At 41.9% G+C, this 18,462-nt stretch overlaps 1 protein-coding gene across 7 annotated transcripts in view; it reads right to left on the bottom strand.

The window, feature by feature from the left end:
- ALMS1 (ALMS1 centrosome and basal body associated protein) overlaps nucleotides 1-18,190 on the bottom strand; it is a 196,640-nt gene extending 178,450 nt beyond the window's left edge. For all 7 annotated transcript variants that reach the window (XR_014051509.1, XR_014051508.1, XM_081483026.1 and 4 more), the window contains exon 1: nucleotides 17,780-18,190. Coding sequence is in view for 5 of the 7 variants with exons in the window: in XM_081483026.1 (XP_081339152.1) it covers nucleotides 17,780-18,070 (291 nt within the window). In the remaining 2 variants the exon portion in view is untranslated. The remainder of the gene's footprint in view (nucleotides 1-17,779) is intronic.
- Nucleotides 18,191-18,462: the final 272 nt, after the last annotated feature.

The following is an 18,462-nucleotide window of genomic DNA, read 5'->3' as shown; positions in this document are numbered from 1 at the left end:
AATAATTATAATTTTTAAAATCATTAGAATTAAAACAACACAAGAGAAAAATATCTACTTAAAACCAAAAATGGCAATATAAGAAGGTCTAAAAGGACAAAAAGACACGAGATAAATAAAAAACAAAAAATTAAACAGTAGATATAAATCCAAACATATCAATAGCATTTAATGTGAGTGAATTAAACAATCCAATCAAAGATACGTAGTTGTGTTAGACTACATGAAAAACAAGATTCAACTATATACTCTCTACAGGAGACAAAGTTTAGGCTGAAAATACAAACAGGTTGAAAGTAAAAGGATGAAAAGCAGATTTATAATCATAAAACATGTAGAGTGGCTATTGTAATATAAAAATGTATTAACATAAAAAAGGTTACTAAAAATAAAGAAGAACATTTCAGAATGATAAAAGGGTCAATCCACCAAGAATAATCTAATAATTCAAAATATATATTCACCTCGCACCAGAGCTCCAAAATACCTTAAGGAAAAACTAACAGAACTGAAGGAAAAAAGAGACAATCCAACAATAATTAGAATTCAGTACTCCAGTTTCCCAAAGTAGTGGATGGATATTTTTTGGTGATACTTGAACATTTAAAAAAACAAACAACAACAACAAAACCAGAGCAAAGTCAATGGGTTTCCTATATACCAGCAATGAACGGTTAGAATTTTAAATTAAAAACACAGTACCATTGGGACTTCCCTGGCAGTCTAGTGGGTGAGACTCTATGTGGTACCACTGCAGGAAGTGTGGGTTTGGTATGTGGTCAGGGAACTAAGATCCCACATGATGCACAGGGGGGAAAAAAAAACCATTTACATTAGCACCCAAAAAATGAAATAGGTATAAATCTAAACAAATATGTATAAAATCTATATGAGGGCAACTATAAAACTCTGGTGAAAGAAATCAAAACAGAACCAATTAAATGGACAGATAGTTCATCTTCATTGTTAGCAAGACTCAATACTGTCAACATGTCAGTTCTTCACAACTTGATGTATATAATTCAATACAATTCCAGTGAAATCCAAGCAAGTTATTTTGTGGATATCGATAAACTGGTTCTAAAGTTTATATGGCAGAGAGCCAAGGTGGCGGTGAGGGAAGGCATGCAGTCTGTGTCTCCCCACCCCTAGGATATTCACCAGGCAGTGGTGGGGGATTTCCTGTGGACAGGCTGAAGGGAGGAGCCCTGGGGGAGACCAGGTACCAGGTAGGGCCAAGCAGGCGTAAGCGCAGGCCTGGGGACCAGTGACTGAGGAGCTGCTGGGGGAGAGGGAGCAGTTTTGGCACCAGAAGTGGCTTGGGTGCCCAGGGCAGTCTGGGCGCCTTTGGGTGCTAGAAGCCACATGCCTGCTTGCCTGGGAAGGGTCGGGATCCTGGGGGATCAGAAGATCCACTGGGAAAAGCCCCTGGGGTTCCTCTTTCACTTTCCAGAGACAGAAGGGCTGCGGAGAGAGGGGTAGCAGTTTTGGCATCGGAAGCAGTTTGAGTGCCAGGGACAGTTTGGATGCCTTTGGGTGCTGAGAGTGGCATACCTGTTCTACCAGGAAGGGGAGGGACCTCGGAGGGGATAAGAAGTCCCACTGGGGAAGGCCCTGGGGTTCCCCCTTCACTTGGCCCCAGGGAGCCTTTATGGGGCCCAAGGGCCTGGTATTCTGCCCTCTGGGACCCTCTTGACTCTCCTGCAGAGATCTTTGCCTTCCAGGGTACCTTTTGCTCTTCAAGGACTCATCCACCTGGATGGGTCCTGTGGATATGAAAGAGAGGAGGGAGGCTCCTGCAGGGAGAGAAGGCCACCCAGCTTGGGAGGCACCTGCAGGGTTCCAGTAGCAGGGAACTGCCTAGTGTCCCCCTGCCCACTCGGCCCTGGAGAGCCTCCTAAGACCACCACCTCCAGGACCCCCTCGACCCTCCAGGGGGCCCCCTTCCAGGCCCTCTCCTCCCTCCAGGGCTCATTCCTCCTTCCAGGCCAAGTCCTCAGCCATCCGGGGTGGCCTCCCACCCTTCAGAGTCCCCCTCTATTCTCCAGTTTCCTCTTCCCTCCAAGGTCTTTGTCCTTTGTGGGCCCCCTCACCTCCCCACCCACCAGGGGCTCTGTCTGCCCTCTGGACTGGGCCTTCCACCATCTGGGACCCCTTCTCTACCCTCTGGCTCCCTCCTCCTTCCAGGGGCCCCCTCTATCCTTCAGGAACCCTCTCCCTCCAGAGCCACCTCCAAGGGCACCCGCTGCCCACGTAGGTCCTGCGAGTGCAGAAGGGAGGGAAGACAAAGCAGAGCCAGCAGGAGAGGGTCCCTCTGGATGGGGAGAAGAGGGCCACTGGGCCCCAGGGAGGCTCCTGGAGACCCAGGTCTTATCCTCCCCACCCTGAAGCCAGAAGCACTGCAGAAACTTGGGTGGAGTCCAGGCCACCTGCCACGCCCTACACAGAGGCATTGCAGAGGCTTTCTCAGTTTGGGTAGAGCCCCCTCTCTAGGGTCTTTTCTGGAGGCTTAGGTCCTGAATCAGGACCCCACCCCCATCCACCCACCCCCGCTAAATCCTACCTCCACCCAAACAACACCACATAAGTCATCCCCCACCTAAGCACAGCCCTTCACATTCAAGGTTTTTTCTGTTTTTGAGGTTGTTGTGTTTTTTCCAGTACTTTTTTTTACTATTTACCAGCGGAGTTCAGTTTTACCCTCCAGTGGTTGTTTCATACATATTCTTATTTTTTCTACTATTTGTTAGTTTTCTAAATTTATTTTATTATTTTTTAATCTTCATTATTATTCTGCTCCCTCTTGTTTTTTATCTTTCTTATTTTTTATTTTTATAGATATAATTTTTTTTCTTCTCTCACTTTGCTACTGGAGTCCAGTTTCACCCTTCAGAGGTTATTTTTTACTCTTTGTTATTGTTCTCTCTTTTTTTTTTTCCTTTTTCTTCCTTTTCTATATTTTTCTTTTCCACAACCATGGCTTGTGGAATCCCAGTTCATGGGCCAGAGATCAGGACTGAGCCCCAGGAGGCAGGAGTGCTGAGTGCAAAAGGCTAGAGTAACAGAGAAAACTTCAGGTGCCAGGGAATATTAATCAGAGTGAGGTTTCCCAGAGGTCCAGATCTCAAAACAAAGACCCAGCTCTACCCAACTACCTGAAAACTCCACTGCTGGAAACTAAGGCTAAACAACTTGTGAGACAGGAACGTAGTTCCAACCATCAAAAAAATAAAGAAATGACAAAAAAAATGTTACAGATGAAGGAGCAAGTTAACAACTACAAGACCAAATAAATGAAAAGGAAATAGGCAACCTATGTGAAAAAGAATTTAAAGTAATAATAGTAAAGAAGTTTCAGAATAGAAAAAAATACAAGAATCATTTAACACATTTACTTAAGACCTAGAATAAAAATAAACAGAGATGAACAACACAATCACTGAAATTAAAAATAATCTAAAAAGAATCAACAGTAGAATAACTGAGGCAGAAGAATGGATAAGTGAACTGGAAGACAGAATGACAGAAATAACTGCCGAGGAGGAGAAAAATAAAAGAATTGAGGAGACAGTCTCAGAGACCTCTGGGACAATAATAAATGCACCAAAATTCAAATTACTAGCATTCCAGAAGAAGAGAAACAAAGGGTATGAGAAAATATGTAAGGAGATCATAGTGGAAAACTTCCCTACTATAGGAAAGGAAATAAGCACCCAAGTCCAGGAAGCCCAGAGAGTCCCATACAGGATAAACCCAACGAGAAATACAACAACACACATATTAATCACACTAAAAAAAATTAAACACAAAGAAAAAATACTAAAATTAGCAAAGGAAAAGCAAAAAATAACATACAAAGCAATCCCCATAAGGTTAACAGCTGATTTTTCAGCAGAAACTCTGCAGGCCAGGGAGAGTGGCAGGATATATTTAAAGTGATGAAGGATAAAAACTTACAACCAAGAGTACTCTACCCAGCAAGAATCCCATTCAGATTTGAAAAAGAAATCAAAAGCTTTACAGACAAGCAAAAGTTCAGTGAATTCAGCACCACTAAACCAGCTTTACAACAAATGCTAAAGGAACTTCTCTAGCAGGAAACACAAGAGAAGAAACAGACTAAACAATCCTAAACAATTAAGAAAATGGCATTAGGAACATATATATATATATAACTACCTTAAATGTAAATGGATTAAATGCTCCAATCAAAAGACACAAACCGGCTGAATGGATACAGAAACAAGACCTGTGTATATGCTGCCTACAGGACAGCCACTTCAGACCTAAGGACACACACAGACTGAAAGTTGAGGGATAGAAAAAGATATTCCATGCAAATGGGAATCAAAAGAAAAGTGGGAGTAGCAACACTTATATCAGACAAAACAGACATTCAATAAAAACTGTTACAAAAAACAAGGAAGGACACAAATAATAAAAAAGGGACCAATTCAAGAAGATATAACAATTATAAATATTAATTCACCCAACATAGAAGCATCTCAATACATAAGGCAAATAACGACCACAAAAGGGAAAACTGACAGTAATATAGTAATAGAAGGGGACTTTAACATCTCAGTTACACCAATGGACAGATCATCCAGACAGAAAATTTATAAGGAAACACAAGCCTTAAATCACATACTAGTCCAAATGGAGCTAACTGATATCTTCAGGACATTCCATCCCAAAACAGCAGAATACACTTTTTTCTCAACTGAACATGGAACATTCTCCAGGATAGATTACATCTTGGGTCACATATCAAGCACTGGAAAATTTAAGAAAACTGAAATTGTATCAAGCATCTTTTCTGACCACAATGCTATGAAACTTGGTATCAATTACAGGAAAAGAAAAAAAAACTGTAAAAATCACAAATACATGGAGGCTAAACAACACACTTCTAAATAACCAACAAGTCACTGAAGACATCAAAAAGGTTATTTAAAAAATACCTAGAAACACAAAGACAATGAAACCACAACGACCCAAAACCTGTGGGATGCAGCAAAATCAGTTCTAAAAGGGAAGTTTATAGCAATACAAGCCTATCTCAAAAAAACAACAACCACCAAAAAAATCAACAACCTGACTTTACACCTAAAGCAACTAGAAAAAGAACAAAAAACTCTGAAGTTAGCAGAAGGGAAGAAATTAGAAAGATCCGAGCAGAAATAAATGAAAAAGAAACGAAGGAAACAATAGCAAAGATCAATAAAACTAAAAGTTAGTTCTTTGAGAAGATAAACAAACTTGACAAACCACTAGCCAGATTCGTCAAGGAAAAAAAGGGAGAGTACTCAAATCAATAAAATTAGAAATGAAAAAGAACTTACAGGAGACAACACAGAAATACAAAGGATCTTAAGAGTCAACGACAAGCAACTATATGCCAATAAAATGGACAACCTGGAAGAAACGGACAAGTTCTTAGAAAAACCTTCCAAAACTGAATCAGAAAGGAACAGAAATCATGAACAGACCAATTACAAGCACTGAAATAGAAATTGTGATAAAAAATCTTCAACAAACAAAAGCCCAAGGCCTGATGGCTTCACAGGTGAATCCCACCTAAAGTCTAGAGAAGAACACCTATCCTGCTAAAACTATTACAGAAAATTGCAGAGGAAGGAAAACCCCCAAACTCATTCTAGGAGGCCACCATCACCAAAACCAGACAAAGATACCACCAAACAAGAAAATTCCAGGCCAATATCAAAATCCTCAACAAAATTCTAGCAAAAAGAAGGCAATAACATATTAAAAGGATCATACATCATGATCAAGTGGGATTTATCTCAGGGATGCATGGATTCTTCAATATATGCAGAAAAATCAATGTGATACACAGTATCAAAAAACTGAAAGATAAAAACCATATGATCATCTCAACACATGCAAAGAAAGCTTCTGACAAAATTCAACACTCATTTACGATAAAAAAACTCTCCAGAAAGTAACCATAGAAGGAACCTACATCAACATTATAAAGGCCATATATGACAAATCCAAGCAAATATTCTCATTGGTGAAAAACTGAAAGCATTTCCTCTAAGACCAGGAACAAGAGAATGGTACCCACTCTCATCACTATTATCCAACATAGTGTTGGAAATCCTAGCCACAGTAATCAGAGAAGAAAAAGAAATAAAAGGAATCTAGATTGAAAACAAAGATAAAACTTTGCTGTTTGCAAATGACATGACACTATACATAGAAAAATCTAAAGATTCTGCCAGAAAATTACTAGAGTTAATCAATGAATATAGTAAAGTCACAAGTTATAAAATTAATACACAGAAATCCTTTGCATTCCTACACACTGACAATGAAAAATCAGAAAGAGGTTAAGGAAACAATCCCATTCACCACTGCAGCAAAAAGAATAAAATACCTAGGAATAAACCTACCTAAAAGAAATAAGACCCTATGCAGTAGAACACTGATGAAAGAAATCAAAGATGTCACAAACAGATGGAGAGATATACCATGTTCTTGAATTGGAGAAATCAATATTGTGAAAATGACTATACTGCCCAAAGCAACCTACAGATTCAATGCAATCCTTATCAAATTACTAATGGTATTTTTCTACAGAACTAGGACAAAAAATTTCACGATTTGCATGGAAACAGAAGACCCTAAATAGCCAAAGCAATCTTAATAAAGAAAAACAGAAATGGAAGAATCAACCTTTCTGACATCAGATTATACTACAAAGCTACATTCATCAAGATAGTATGGTATAAGCACAAAAACAAATATAGATCAATGGAACAAGACAGAAAGCCCAGAGATAAATTTACACACCGATGGGCACTTATCTTTGACAAAGGAGGTAAGAATATACAATGAAGAAAAGACAGCTTCTTCAGCAAGTAGTTCTGGGAAAACTGGACAGCTACATGCTAAAGAATGACAAAGAAGACTTCCTAACATCATACTCAAAAATAAAGTCAAAATGGATTAGACTTAAATGTAAGGTCAAGTATAAAGCTCTTAGGGGAAAACACAGGCAGAATACTCCTTGACATAAACCAAAACAAGATCCTCTATGACCCACCACCTAGAGTAATGGAAATAAACATAAACAAATGAGACCTAATTAAACGGAAAAGCTTTTGCACAACAAAGGAAACAATAAACAAGATTAAAAGACAACCCTCAAAATGGGAGAAAACTGCAAATGAAACAACTGACAAAGGATTAATCTCTAGAATAGAATAGAATAGAATATAGATAGAATATAGATAGAATAGAATAGAAGCAGCTCATATAGCTCTATATTAGGAAAACAAACATCCCAATCAAAAACTGGGTAGAAGACCTAAACAGGTATTTCTCCAAAGAAGGCATACAGATGGCCAATCAACAGATGAAAAGATGCTCAACGACACTAATTATTAGGGAAATGCAAATCAAAACTTCAATGAGCTATCACTTCACGCCAGTCAGAATGGCCATCATCAAAAAATTTACAAACAATAAATGTTGGAGAGGATGTAGAAAAAAGGGAACCACCCTACACTGTTGCCAGGCTTCAGCAATACGTGAACCATGAACTTCCAGATGTTCAAGCTGGTTTTAGAAAAGGCAGAAGAACCAGAGATCAAATTGCCAACATCCGATGGATCATCGAAAAAGCAAGAGAGTTCCAGAGAAACATCTAGTTCTGTTTTATTGACTATGCCAAAGCCTTTGAGTGTGAGAATCACCACAAACTGTGGAGAATTCTGAAAGAGATGGGAATACCAGACCACCCGACCTGCCTCTTGAGAAACCTGTATGCAGGTCAGGAAGCAACAGTTAGAACTGGACATGGAACAACATACTAGTTCCAAATAGGAAAAGGAGTACGTCAAGGCTGTACGTCACCCTGCTTACTTAACTTATATGCAGAGTACATCATGAGAAACGCTGGGCTGGAGGAAGCATGAGCTGGAATCAAGATTGCTGGGAGAAATATCAACAACCTCAGATATGCAGATGACACCACCCTTATGGCAGAAAGTGAAGAAGAACTAAAGAGCCTCTTGATGAAAGTGAAAGAGGAGAGTGAAAAAGTTGGCTTAAAGCTCAACATTCAGAAAACTAAGATCATGGCAGCTGGTCCCATCACTTCATGGGAAATAGATGGGGAAACAGTGGAAACGGTGTCAGACTATTTTCTGGGGCTCCAAAATCACTGCTGATGGTGATTGCAGCCATGAAATTAAAAGACACTTACTCCTTGGAAGGAAGGTTATGACCAACCTAGATAGCATATTTAAAAGCAGAGACACTACTTTGCCAACAACAGTCCGTCTAGTTAAGGCTATGGTTTTTCCAGTGGTCATGTATGGATGTGAGAGTTGGACGGTGAAGAAAGCTGAGCACCAAAGAATTGATGCTTTTGAACTGTGGTGTTGGAGAAGACTCTTGAGAGTCCCTTGGACTGCAAGGAGATCCAACCAGTCCATCTGAAAGGAGATCAGTTCTGGGTGTTCATTGGAAGGACTGATGTTGAAGCTGAAACTCCAATACTTTGGCCACCTCATGCGAAGAGTTGACTCATTGGAAAAGGCCCTGATGCTGGGAAGGATTGGGGGCAGAAGGAGAAGGGGACGACAGAGGATGAGATGGTTGCATGGCATCACTGACTCGATGGACATGGGTTTGGGTAAACTCCGGGAGTTGGTGATGGACAGCGAGGCCTGGAGTGCTGCGATTCATGGTGTCGCAAAGAGTCGGACATGACTGAGCGACTGAACTGAACTGAACTGAACTGAATTAACGCATATATACAGAATCTACAAAAATTATATTGATGAAGCTATTTGCAGGGAAGGAATGAAGACAAAGATGCAGAGAATGGACTTATGGACACCGTGGGGGAGGGAGAGAGCAGGATAAATGGAGAACGCAGCATCAATATATATACATTGTCCAGTGTAAGCTGGATAGGTGCTGAGAACTTGTGTGGCACAGGGGGCCCAGTCTAGTGCTCTGTGATGATGTGGAAGAATGGGATGAGTGGTGGAGAGAGAGGCTAGGGAGGGAGGGGATGTACGTACAATTATGGCTGATTTGCATTGTTGTACAGCAGAAACCAACACACCAATGGGGGAAAAAAAAAGTACTTTAAATTTAAAAAATAGAGTGCATATGGAGAGTCAAAAGACCCAGGAAAGCCAAAAAAACAACAAAATTGAAGCCAAAGTGGAAAGACTGACAATATCTGACTTAAAGGCTTACTATAAAGCTACAGCAATCAAGACAATGTGGCACTGGTGAAAGACCAGACAAACAGATCACTGTAACACAACAAAGTCCAGAAATAGACAGAAATAAAGACCACTGATCCTTGACAAAGGAACAAAGGCAACATAATGGAGCAAAGATAGTCTTTTCAACAAATGATGCTGGAATAACTGGACATACACACACAAAACATGAATCGAGACAGATCTTACACCTTTCACAAAATTTAACTCAAAATCAGTCATAGATGTAAACAGAGAATATAAAACTGTAAAAACTGTAAAACACCTAAAGATAATATAGGAGAAAACCTAGATGACCTTGGCTATGGTGATCACTTTTTAGGTACAATACCAAAGGTACAACCCTTGAAAGAAATAACTGATAAGCTGGACTCATCAAAATTAAAAACTTTTGTCCCATGAAAGACAATGTCAAGAGAATGAGAAGACAAGCCACAGACTAGGAGCAGATATTTCCAAAAGACATAACCTAATAAGGACTGTTAACCAAAATATATTACTGAGCACACACGCAGATAGTCATCAGACTGCCTGGTACTGACCCAAATGGATTGAAACCATGGTTAGTCTCTCAGTTGTGTCTGATTCTTTGTGGCCTCACACACTGCAGCCCACCAGACTCCTCTGTCATGGAATTTTCCAGGCAAGAATACTGGAGTGGGTAGCCATTCCCTTCTCCGGGGGTCTTCCTGATGCAGGGATTGAACCCAGGTCTTCTGCATTGCAGGTAGATTCGTTACTGTCTGACTCATCAGGGAAGTCCAACTGAAATATCCTTTAGTAGATGAATGGACAAAATAAACTGGCTCATTTAGACAATAATATTATTCAGAGCTAAAAAGAAATGAGCCACTAAGTCATGAAAAGACATGGAGAAACTATATTGGTAAATAGACGCCATTATACATTTGTCAAAAACCATAGAATGTATAACACCAAAAGTGAGCCTTAATATAAACTCTGGCTTTGGATGTCAATGTAGGTTCATCATAACAAATGTATTACCCTCTGACGTGGGATATTGACAGTGGAGGATGCTGTGCATGTGTGGGAACAGGAAGTAGATGGGAAATCTCTGTACTGTCCAATTTTTTTTGGAACCTACAATTGCTCTAAAAAATGATCTGTTGAGGAAATTCCCTGGTTGTCCAATGGTTAGGACATCATGCTTTTGCTGCCAAGGGCACAGGTTCAATCCCTTGTGGGGGAACTAAGATCCCACAAGCTATGAAAGTGAAAGTGAAAGTCACTTTGTGGCCCCATGGACTATACAGTCCATGGAATTCTCCAGTCCAGAATACTGGAGTGGGCAGCTGTTCCCTTCTCCAGGGGATCTTCCCAATCCAGGCATCAAACCCAGGTCTCCTGCATTGCAGGCAGATTCTTTACCAGCTGAGCCACAAGGGAAGCCCAAGAATACTGGAGTGGGTGGCCTATCCCTTCTCCAGATCTTCCTGACCCAGGCATTGAAGCGGGATCTCCTGCATTGAAGGCGGATTCCTTAACAACTGAGCTACTAGGGAAGCCAAGTTATGGAGCATGATAAAAACAAACAAACAAAACCACAGTCTGCTGAAAAACAACTAAAACAAAGCTCTGGTCCAGCATGCAAGGAGTTAGGAAGTCATCACTCCCAACCCTACAAAAAGAAAAAAAACCTAAACAAATTGAAAATCAACAACTCTTCATACATCCACCAGAGAACTGAAATTAAGGGCAAACTACACTCCCCCAAATCAGAGACAAGCAGATAATAGACAATCACAACTAATGGGACAGAATTTCAGAGCAGATACCACCAAGGAAAGGGAAGGAAAGCCTAAACTGTAATTGACAAATTATTAGAGGCTCAGGATAGAGAACTCTGAGATTTAAAAACTCCAGGGAAAGTCTGAGAGGGGCTCCCACACTTTTTGAGTTTTACTTCCAGGAACTGCACCAGGTTTCACAGTTAAGATTAGAGAAAAACCTCTTGCTCTGGCAGGAGAAGAGGGAAAAGTAGTCATTTTGAAATAAGCCTAGAGCATTTTGTCCTTAACAAGACCTGCCCGCAAAAGAAACTATTTTACCAGACTGGCGTTTTACCAGAGACTAAGTGATGTAGCAGAGGAACCTGGAATGTTATGTCCATGAATCAAGGCAAATTGGAAGTGGTCAAACAGGAGATGGCAACAGTGAACGTCAACATTCTAGGAATCAGTGAACTGAGATGGATTGGAATGGGTGAATTTAACTCAGATGACCATTATATCTACTACGGTGGGCAGGAATCCCTTAGAAGAAATGGAGTAGCCATCATGGTCAACAAAAGAGTCCGAAATGCAGTACTTGGATGCAATCTCAAAAACAACAGAATGATCTCTGTTAGTTTCCAAGGCAAACCATTCAATATCATGATAATCCAATCCTATGCCCCGACCAGTAACGCTGAAGAAGCTGAACTTGAACACTTCTATGAAGACCTACAAGACCTTTTAGAACTAATCCGACCAGTAACGCTGAAGAAGCTGAACTTGAACAGTTCTATGAAGACCTACAAGACCTTTTAGAACTAACACCCAAAAGAGATGTCCTTTTCATTATAGGGGACTAGAATGCAAAAGTAGGAAGTCAAGAAACATCTGGTGTAACAGGCAAATTTGGCCTTGGAGTACAGAATGAAGCAGGGCAAAGGCTAATAGAGTTCCGCCAAGAGAACACACCAGTCATAGCAAACACCCTCTTCCAACAACACAAGAGAAGACTCTACACGTGGACATCACCAGATGCTCAACACCGAAATCAGATTGATTATATTCTTTGCAGCCAAAGATGGAGAAGCTCTGTACAGTCAGCAAAAACAAGACCGGGAGCGGACTGTGGCTCAGATCATGAACTCCTTATTGCCAAATTCAGACTTAAATTGAAGAAAGTAGGGAAAACCACTAGACCATTCAGGTATGCCTAAATCAAATCCCTTATGATTATACAGTGGAAGTGACAAATAGATTTAAGGGACTAGATCTGACAGAGTGCCTGATGAACTATGGACAGAGGTTCGTAACACTGTACAGGAGACAGGGATCAAGACCATCCCCATGGAAAAGAAATCCAAAAAAGCAAAATGGCTGTCTGAGGAGGCCTTACAAATAGCTGTGAAAAGAAAAGAAGCGAAAAGCAAAGGTGAAAAGGAAAGATATTCCCATTTGAATGCAGAGTTCCAAAGAATAGCAAGGAGAGATGAGAAAGCCTTCCTCAGTGATCAGTGCAAAGAAATAGAGGAAAACAACAAAATGGGAAAGACTAGAGATCTCTTCAAGAAAATTAGAGATAGAAAGGGAACTTTTCATGCAAAGATGGGCTTGATAAAGGATAGAAATGGTATGGACCTAACAGAAGCAGAAGATATTAAGAAGAGGTGGCAAGAATACACAGAAGAACTGTACAAAAAAGATCTTCATGACCCAGATAATCACAATGGTGTGATCACTCACCTAGAGCCAGACATCCTGGAATGTGAAGTCAAGTGGGCCCTAGAAAGCATTACTGCGAACAAAGCTAGTGTAGGCAATGGAATTCCAGTTGAGCTATTTCAAATCCTGAAAGATGATGCTGTGAAAGTGCTGCACTCAAAACGCCAGCAAATCTGGAAAACTCAGCAGTGGCCTCAGGACTAGAAAAGGTCAGTTTTCATTCCAATCTCAAAGAAAGGCAATGCCAAAGAATGCTCAAACTACCGCACAACTGCACTCATCTCACACGCTAGTAAAGTAACGCTCAAAATTCTCCAAGCCAAGCTTCAGCAATACGTGAACCATGAACTTCCAGATGTTCAAGCTGGTTTTAGAAAAGGCAGAAGAACCAGAGATCAAATTGCCAACATCTGCTGGATCATCGAAAAAGCAAGAGAGTACCAGAAAAACATCTATTTCTGTTTTATTGACTATGCCAAAGCCTTTGAGTGTGTGGATCACGATAAACTGTGGAAAATTCTGAAAGAGATGGGAATACCAGACCATCTGACCTGTCTCTTGAGAAACCTGTATGCAGGTCAGGAAGCAACAGTTAGAACTGGACATGGAACAACATACTAGTTCCAAATAGGAAAAGGAGTACGTCAAGGCTGTACGTCACCCTGCTTACTTAACTTATATGCAGAGTACATCATGAGAAACGCTGGGCTGGAGGAAGCATGAGCTGGAATCAAGATTGCTGGGAGAAATATCAACAACCTCAGATATGCAGATGACACCACCCTTATGGCAGAAAGTGAAGAAGAACTAAAGAGCCTCTTGATGAAAGTGAAAGAGGAGAGTGAAAAAGTTGGCTTAAAGCTCAACATTCAGAAAACTAAGATCATGGCAGCTGGTCCCATCACTTCATGGGAAATAGATGGGGAAACAGTGGAAACAGTATCAGACTTTAATTTTTTGGGCTCCAAAATAACTGCTGATGGTGATTGCAGCCATGAAATTAAAAGACGCTTACACCTTGGAAGGAAGATTATGACCAACCTAGATAGCATATTTAAAAGCAGAGACATTACTTTGCCAACAAAGGTCCGTCTAGTCAAGGCTATGGTTTTTCCAGTGGTCATGTATGGATGTGAGAGTTGGACGGTGAAGAAAGCTGAGCGCCGAAGAATTGATGCTTTTAAACTGTGGTATTGAGGAAGAGTCTTGAGAGTCCCTTGGACTGCAGGGGGATCCAACCAGTCCATCTGAAAGGAGATCAGTTCTGGGTGTTCATTGGAAGGACTGATGTTGAAGCTGAAACTCCAATACTTTGGCCACCTCATGCGAAGAGTTGACTCACTGGAAAAGGCCCTGATGCTGGGAAGGATTGAGGGCAGGAGGAGAAGGGGACGACAGAGGATGAGATGGTTGTACGGCACCACTGACTCGATGGACATGGGTTTGGGTAAACTCTGGGAGTTGATAATGGACAGGGAGGCCTGGCGTGCTGCGATTCATGGGGTCGCAAAGAGTCGGATACGACTGAGCGACTGAACTGAACTGAACTGAATCCTGAATGAAATTAATGTGTCCTATCATTTGGTCTCTTCCTGTGAATGCTGCTGCTGTTTAGTCACTATATCATGTCTGATTCTTTGCAACCCCATGGACTGTAGCCTACCGGGCTCCTCCGTCCATGGAATTTCCCAGGCAAGGATACTGGAGTGGGTTGCCATTTCCTTCTTCACGGGATCGTCCCAATCCAAGGACAGAACCCACACCTCCTGCTTGGCAGGTGGATTCTTTACTACTGAGTCACCTGGGAAGCCCCATCCTTTGAAGACACTAATTAAATACTACACAACAAACTCATCTTCAACAACTTATAGTTCATAAATTTCTAGCAAGAAACATATAAAAGTTTCTCCTTTAAACATTTTCCAATTTATGCCTGCAAATCCTAATATATTAGTAAATAAATCTTAATATATTAGTAAGCAAAAGAATATCCTAATACATTTTATATCACTTTAAAACTACCTTTAATACAGCACATCACCCACACCTGCATAAACCCTCCAAGGTAAACAAGAGAATATCCGATTTCTCTCAAAAAAAAAAAAAAAACCTCTATGGAAAAAATACTCTGGGCTCTAAAAAGCAGTATCTTCTATTACACAGATAGATCACTATTAAACAAAAGAATAATCCTGTCACGTTGACTGTAAAGAGGTAAAATGGTTTAATTAAAATCTTCAAGGAATATTAAATTTAAATATTAACAGTTATTCAAACAAGAAGTCACAGAACAAAATTAAAGCTAGGAGATCCCGTCCACAAGTGTGGCTTTAGTTCTGGTCCATATGTACATAGATAACTTACAATTTGAAATGTCTAGCCCAGATCCCTCCTCTGATCTCCAAAGCTAAACCCATAATCTTAACACCCATCCCAACCATCTCATCACCCTACTCCATGGCCACCACTTCTACCGATAATCTTGGCCATTTTTCAATATTTGGTACAACCATTTATCCAATAACCTGATACCTCATCATCGTGTTCCACATCTAATCCATTATTAGTGTAATAATAATGTAAAATTAGTGTACCACTGTGATTATTTTACTTCTTAAATACCTCTTAAATCACTCTACTTTTCTATATCCACCAACATGTCCCTCTTACAAAATATCATCAGTTCCCAGTAATACTGCAATAACCTCCTAATTAATTAGCATGCTTGATTTATTATTGCTGCTCCCCACCCTGCCCAGTTATCAGAGCTGTTCTCTACTCTGCTACAAAGTGATCTTCCTGAAACACAAATCTTATCCTATATTCCTTTGTTTCAAAACATTTCAATGACTTCCAGGGATAAAGTTTCCAAATCCTTGACATACAACAGAAAGCCTTCAAGTCTGTGATCAACCCATATTGGCCCCTAGTTCCTTGAAAATGCCCTACTCTCTTACAGTACCTTTCCATGTGCCTTTCCCTGAGCTGGAAAGCTTCTTTTCCCTTTAACTAGTTAATTGTGATGTGTCTTCAGATCTCAGCTTGTCATAACCTCCTCAGGGAAGCTTTCCCCAACTTCACTGACAAAACAGATTCCTTTACTAAATGTTTTCAAAGCACATTAGGACATACCATTTTTACTTTTCTTTCTTCGGCCAACTGAATTTTGTCTAGCTCCCTCTTTAAAGTGCATACGCTATAAAAAAAGAAACAACAAATATTTCCATTCATCAAGATTCCACAGCGTAAAGCACAGTGTGTGGCCCATGATGAATGCTCGATACATGCTCGATGAACTGACTACCGACAGGAGTAATTACCAAGCAAAACAACTATTATTCCTTAATTATCAACAGCCTACAGCAATAATGTCAGTCGAACTTTCTGTAATGATAAATTATTCTACATCTGCACTGGCCAATTACACAGCCACTAATCAAGCAAGGCTACCAAGCACTTGAAAAGTGGTTGGTACAACAGAGGCACTGAATTTTTAATTTCATTTGATTTTAACAAATTAAGGTGTAAAGAGTCAAACATTGCTATGACTACTGTATTGAACAGCACAGGTCTATATAGTCTTTTCTCTGTCTTTTCAAATGTTGCATCTTGTTTCACTCTACCCAGCTGACACCTTATCTAAGGAGCAGTCTTGAACAATAAACCCTAGACTTCTTTTTGTCCCCACAATGTTCCTCTCACAGAATAGAAACATAATGTCTGATGACTAGATGTCCGAATTGTATACCCTTCCCTTCTCCCTGAAAAATTATCAATTAAATGCAGTTATTTTCAAAATGACCTTCAGGAGCCAGCCATAAAAGCAGCTCTTTCTGGTTTTCCAGACTGTTGGGAGCTACAGCATAATAAGCCTCCTGCATTTCTAAGCCCCTCCTATCTGCTGGGGACCCCTTTAAGGCTACTAAGAAGCTGAAGAAGCACAACTGGCCAGAAGCCACTAGAGATTACTATTCAGGTAGTGTACAGAATGGGGAAACAATGAAAACAGTGACAGACTGTATTTTCTTGGGTTTCAAAATCACTGGAGATGATGACTGCAGCCATGAAATTAAAAGACGCTTGCTCCTTGGAAGAAAAGCTATGACCAACCTAAACAGCATAGTAAAAGGCAGAGACATCACTCTGACAAAAAAAGGTCCGTCTGTTCAAAGCTATGGTTTTTCCAGTAGTCATGTATGGATGTGAGAGTTGGGCTATAAAGAAAACTGAGCGCCGAAGAATTGATGCTTTTGAACTATGGTGCTGAAGAAGACTCTTGAGTCCCCTGGACTGCAAGATCAAACCAGTCAATCCTAAAGGAAATCAATCCTGAATATTCATTGGAAGGACTGATGCTGAAGCTCCAATACTTTGGCCACCTGATGCGAAGTACTGACTCCTTAGAAAAGACCCTGATGCTGGGAAAAAGTGAAGCAGGAGGAGAAGGGGACGACAGAGGATGAGATGGTTGGATGGCATCACTAACTCAATGGACATGAGTTTGAGCAAGCTCCGGGAGTTGGTGATGGACAGGGAAGCGTGCAGCAGTCCATGGGTTCGCAAAGAGTTGGACACAACTGAGCGATTGAACTAACTGGCGTGCAGAATCCACACTGCTCCCTCAAGCGGAGTCCCGCCCTTCAGGCAGATAATCTCCTGTCTCCCCAACAACAGAGTCCCTGGGCAACCATTCTCTTTCCTACACCGCTCTTTTCCTCTCCCTCAGGGGATAAGCCCCACCTCCTCCCTAGAGCGTTTCTTAAACCTCAATACTGACTCCTCTGAACATCTGGTGTAATTCAAAAAGCCTGGGGCCTGGGGCGGGGTACCGTGTGGAAGAAACAAGAGATCTTTGCCTGAAAGAACGGGAGACTTGGAGTACTCGGCAAGAAGCCTGGGCAAGAGTTGGGGCCCAGGAAGCGACATGGCCCTACAAGCCTTTAAAAGCACACGGGCGGCGAGCAGGAGGCAGACGGCGGGGAACAGGCAAAGCGCTCAGGGACCACCCGTTACCCTGCCCGACGGCGGCCCATACCTCTCCCCGGCCCAGCTCACCTTCCTGGGGCTGGTCAGCTCGCTCTCCGAATAGCGGTGCCTTGGGAGGGGCGCCTGAGGCAAAGTGGCGCTGGGGTGCGCTTGCAGCCAGGCTTTGGCCTCCTCGTCGTCCTCGTCGTCCGTACTCTCCCGACGCTGGCTCTCGTAGTTAAAATCCGCCTCCGGCTCCCGTCTCTCCTCTTCCTCCATCTCCTCCACCATCACCACCTCGTCCTCCTCCAAATTCTCCGCCTCCTCCCCCTCCTCCTCCTCCTCGAGCTCGCCGGGCCATGGTAGGTCCTCAGGCTCCATATTGGCGTCTCTCTCTAGGAGGCTGAGGAGGAGGAGGAGAGAGGAGGGGAGAGGGAAGGGAGGGGAAAAGAGACGACTGGCGGTTTTGGCTGCGCGCAGGCGCAAAGACCGCCGACGCCTAGCGCCCGGCCGGGTGTTGGGCGGACAGGGCGGGGCCGGCAGTGAGCGCTCGTTGCTAAGGACGCCCCGAAGGGGCTGGCGGGAAGGCCCGCGGCGCTGAGCGGCAGGCTGGCTAAGCTGACGCTTAGCCTCCGTCACGGGCTGAGGTCTTGCTCACAGTACTGTAAGCTCACAATAAACCCAGACTGAGCTCCTGTCTGAATAGGGAAGAATCCAGTCCTCGGCTGGGCCGGGCCAAAACTGAATTTTCCCCTGCTCTGAGGGGCAATCAG

Source organism: Giraffa tippelskirchi, chromosome 4 (genome assembly GCF_054371585.1).
Source record: "Giraffa tippelskirchi isolate mGirTip1 chromosome 4, T2T-mGirTip1v1.2.pri, whole genome shotgun sequence".
Lineage (NCBI taxonomy): Eukaryota > Metazoa > Chordata > Mammalia > Artiodactyla > Giraffidae > Giraffa > Giraffa tippelskirchi.
The sequence above is the reverse complement of the archived record's forward strand: the minus strand, read 5'-3'. Positions and strand labels throughout refer to the sequence as shown.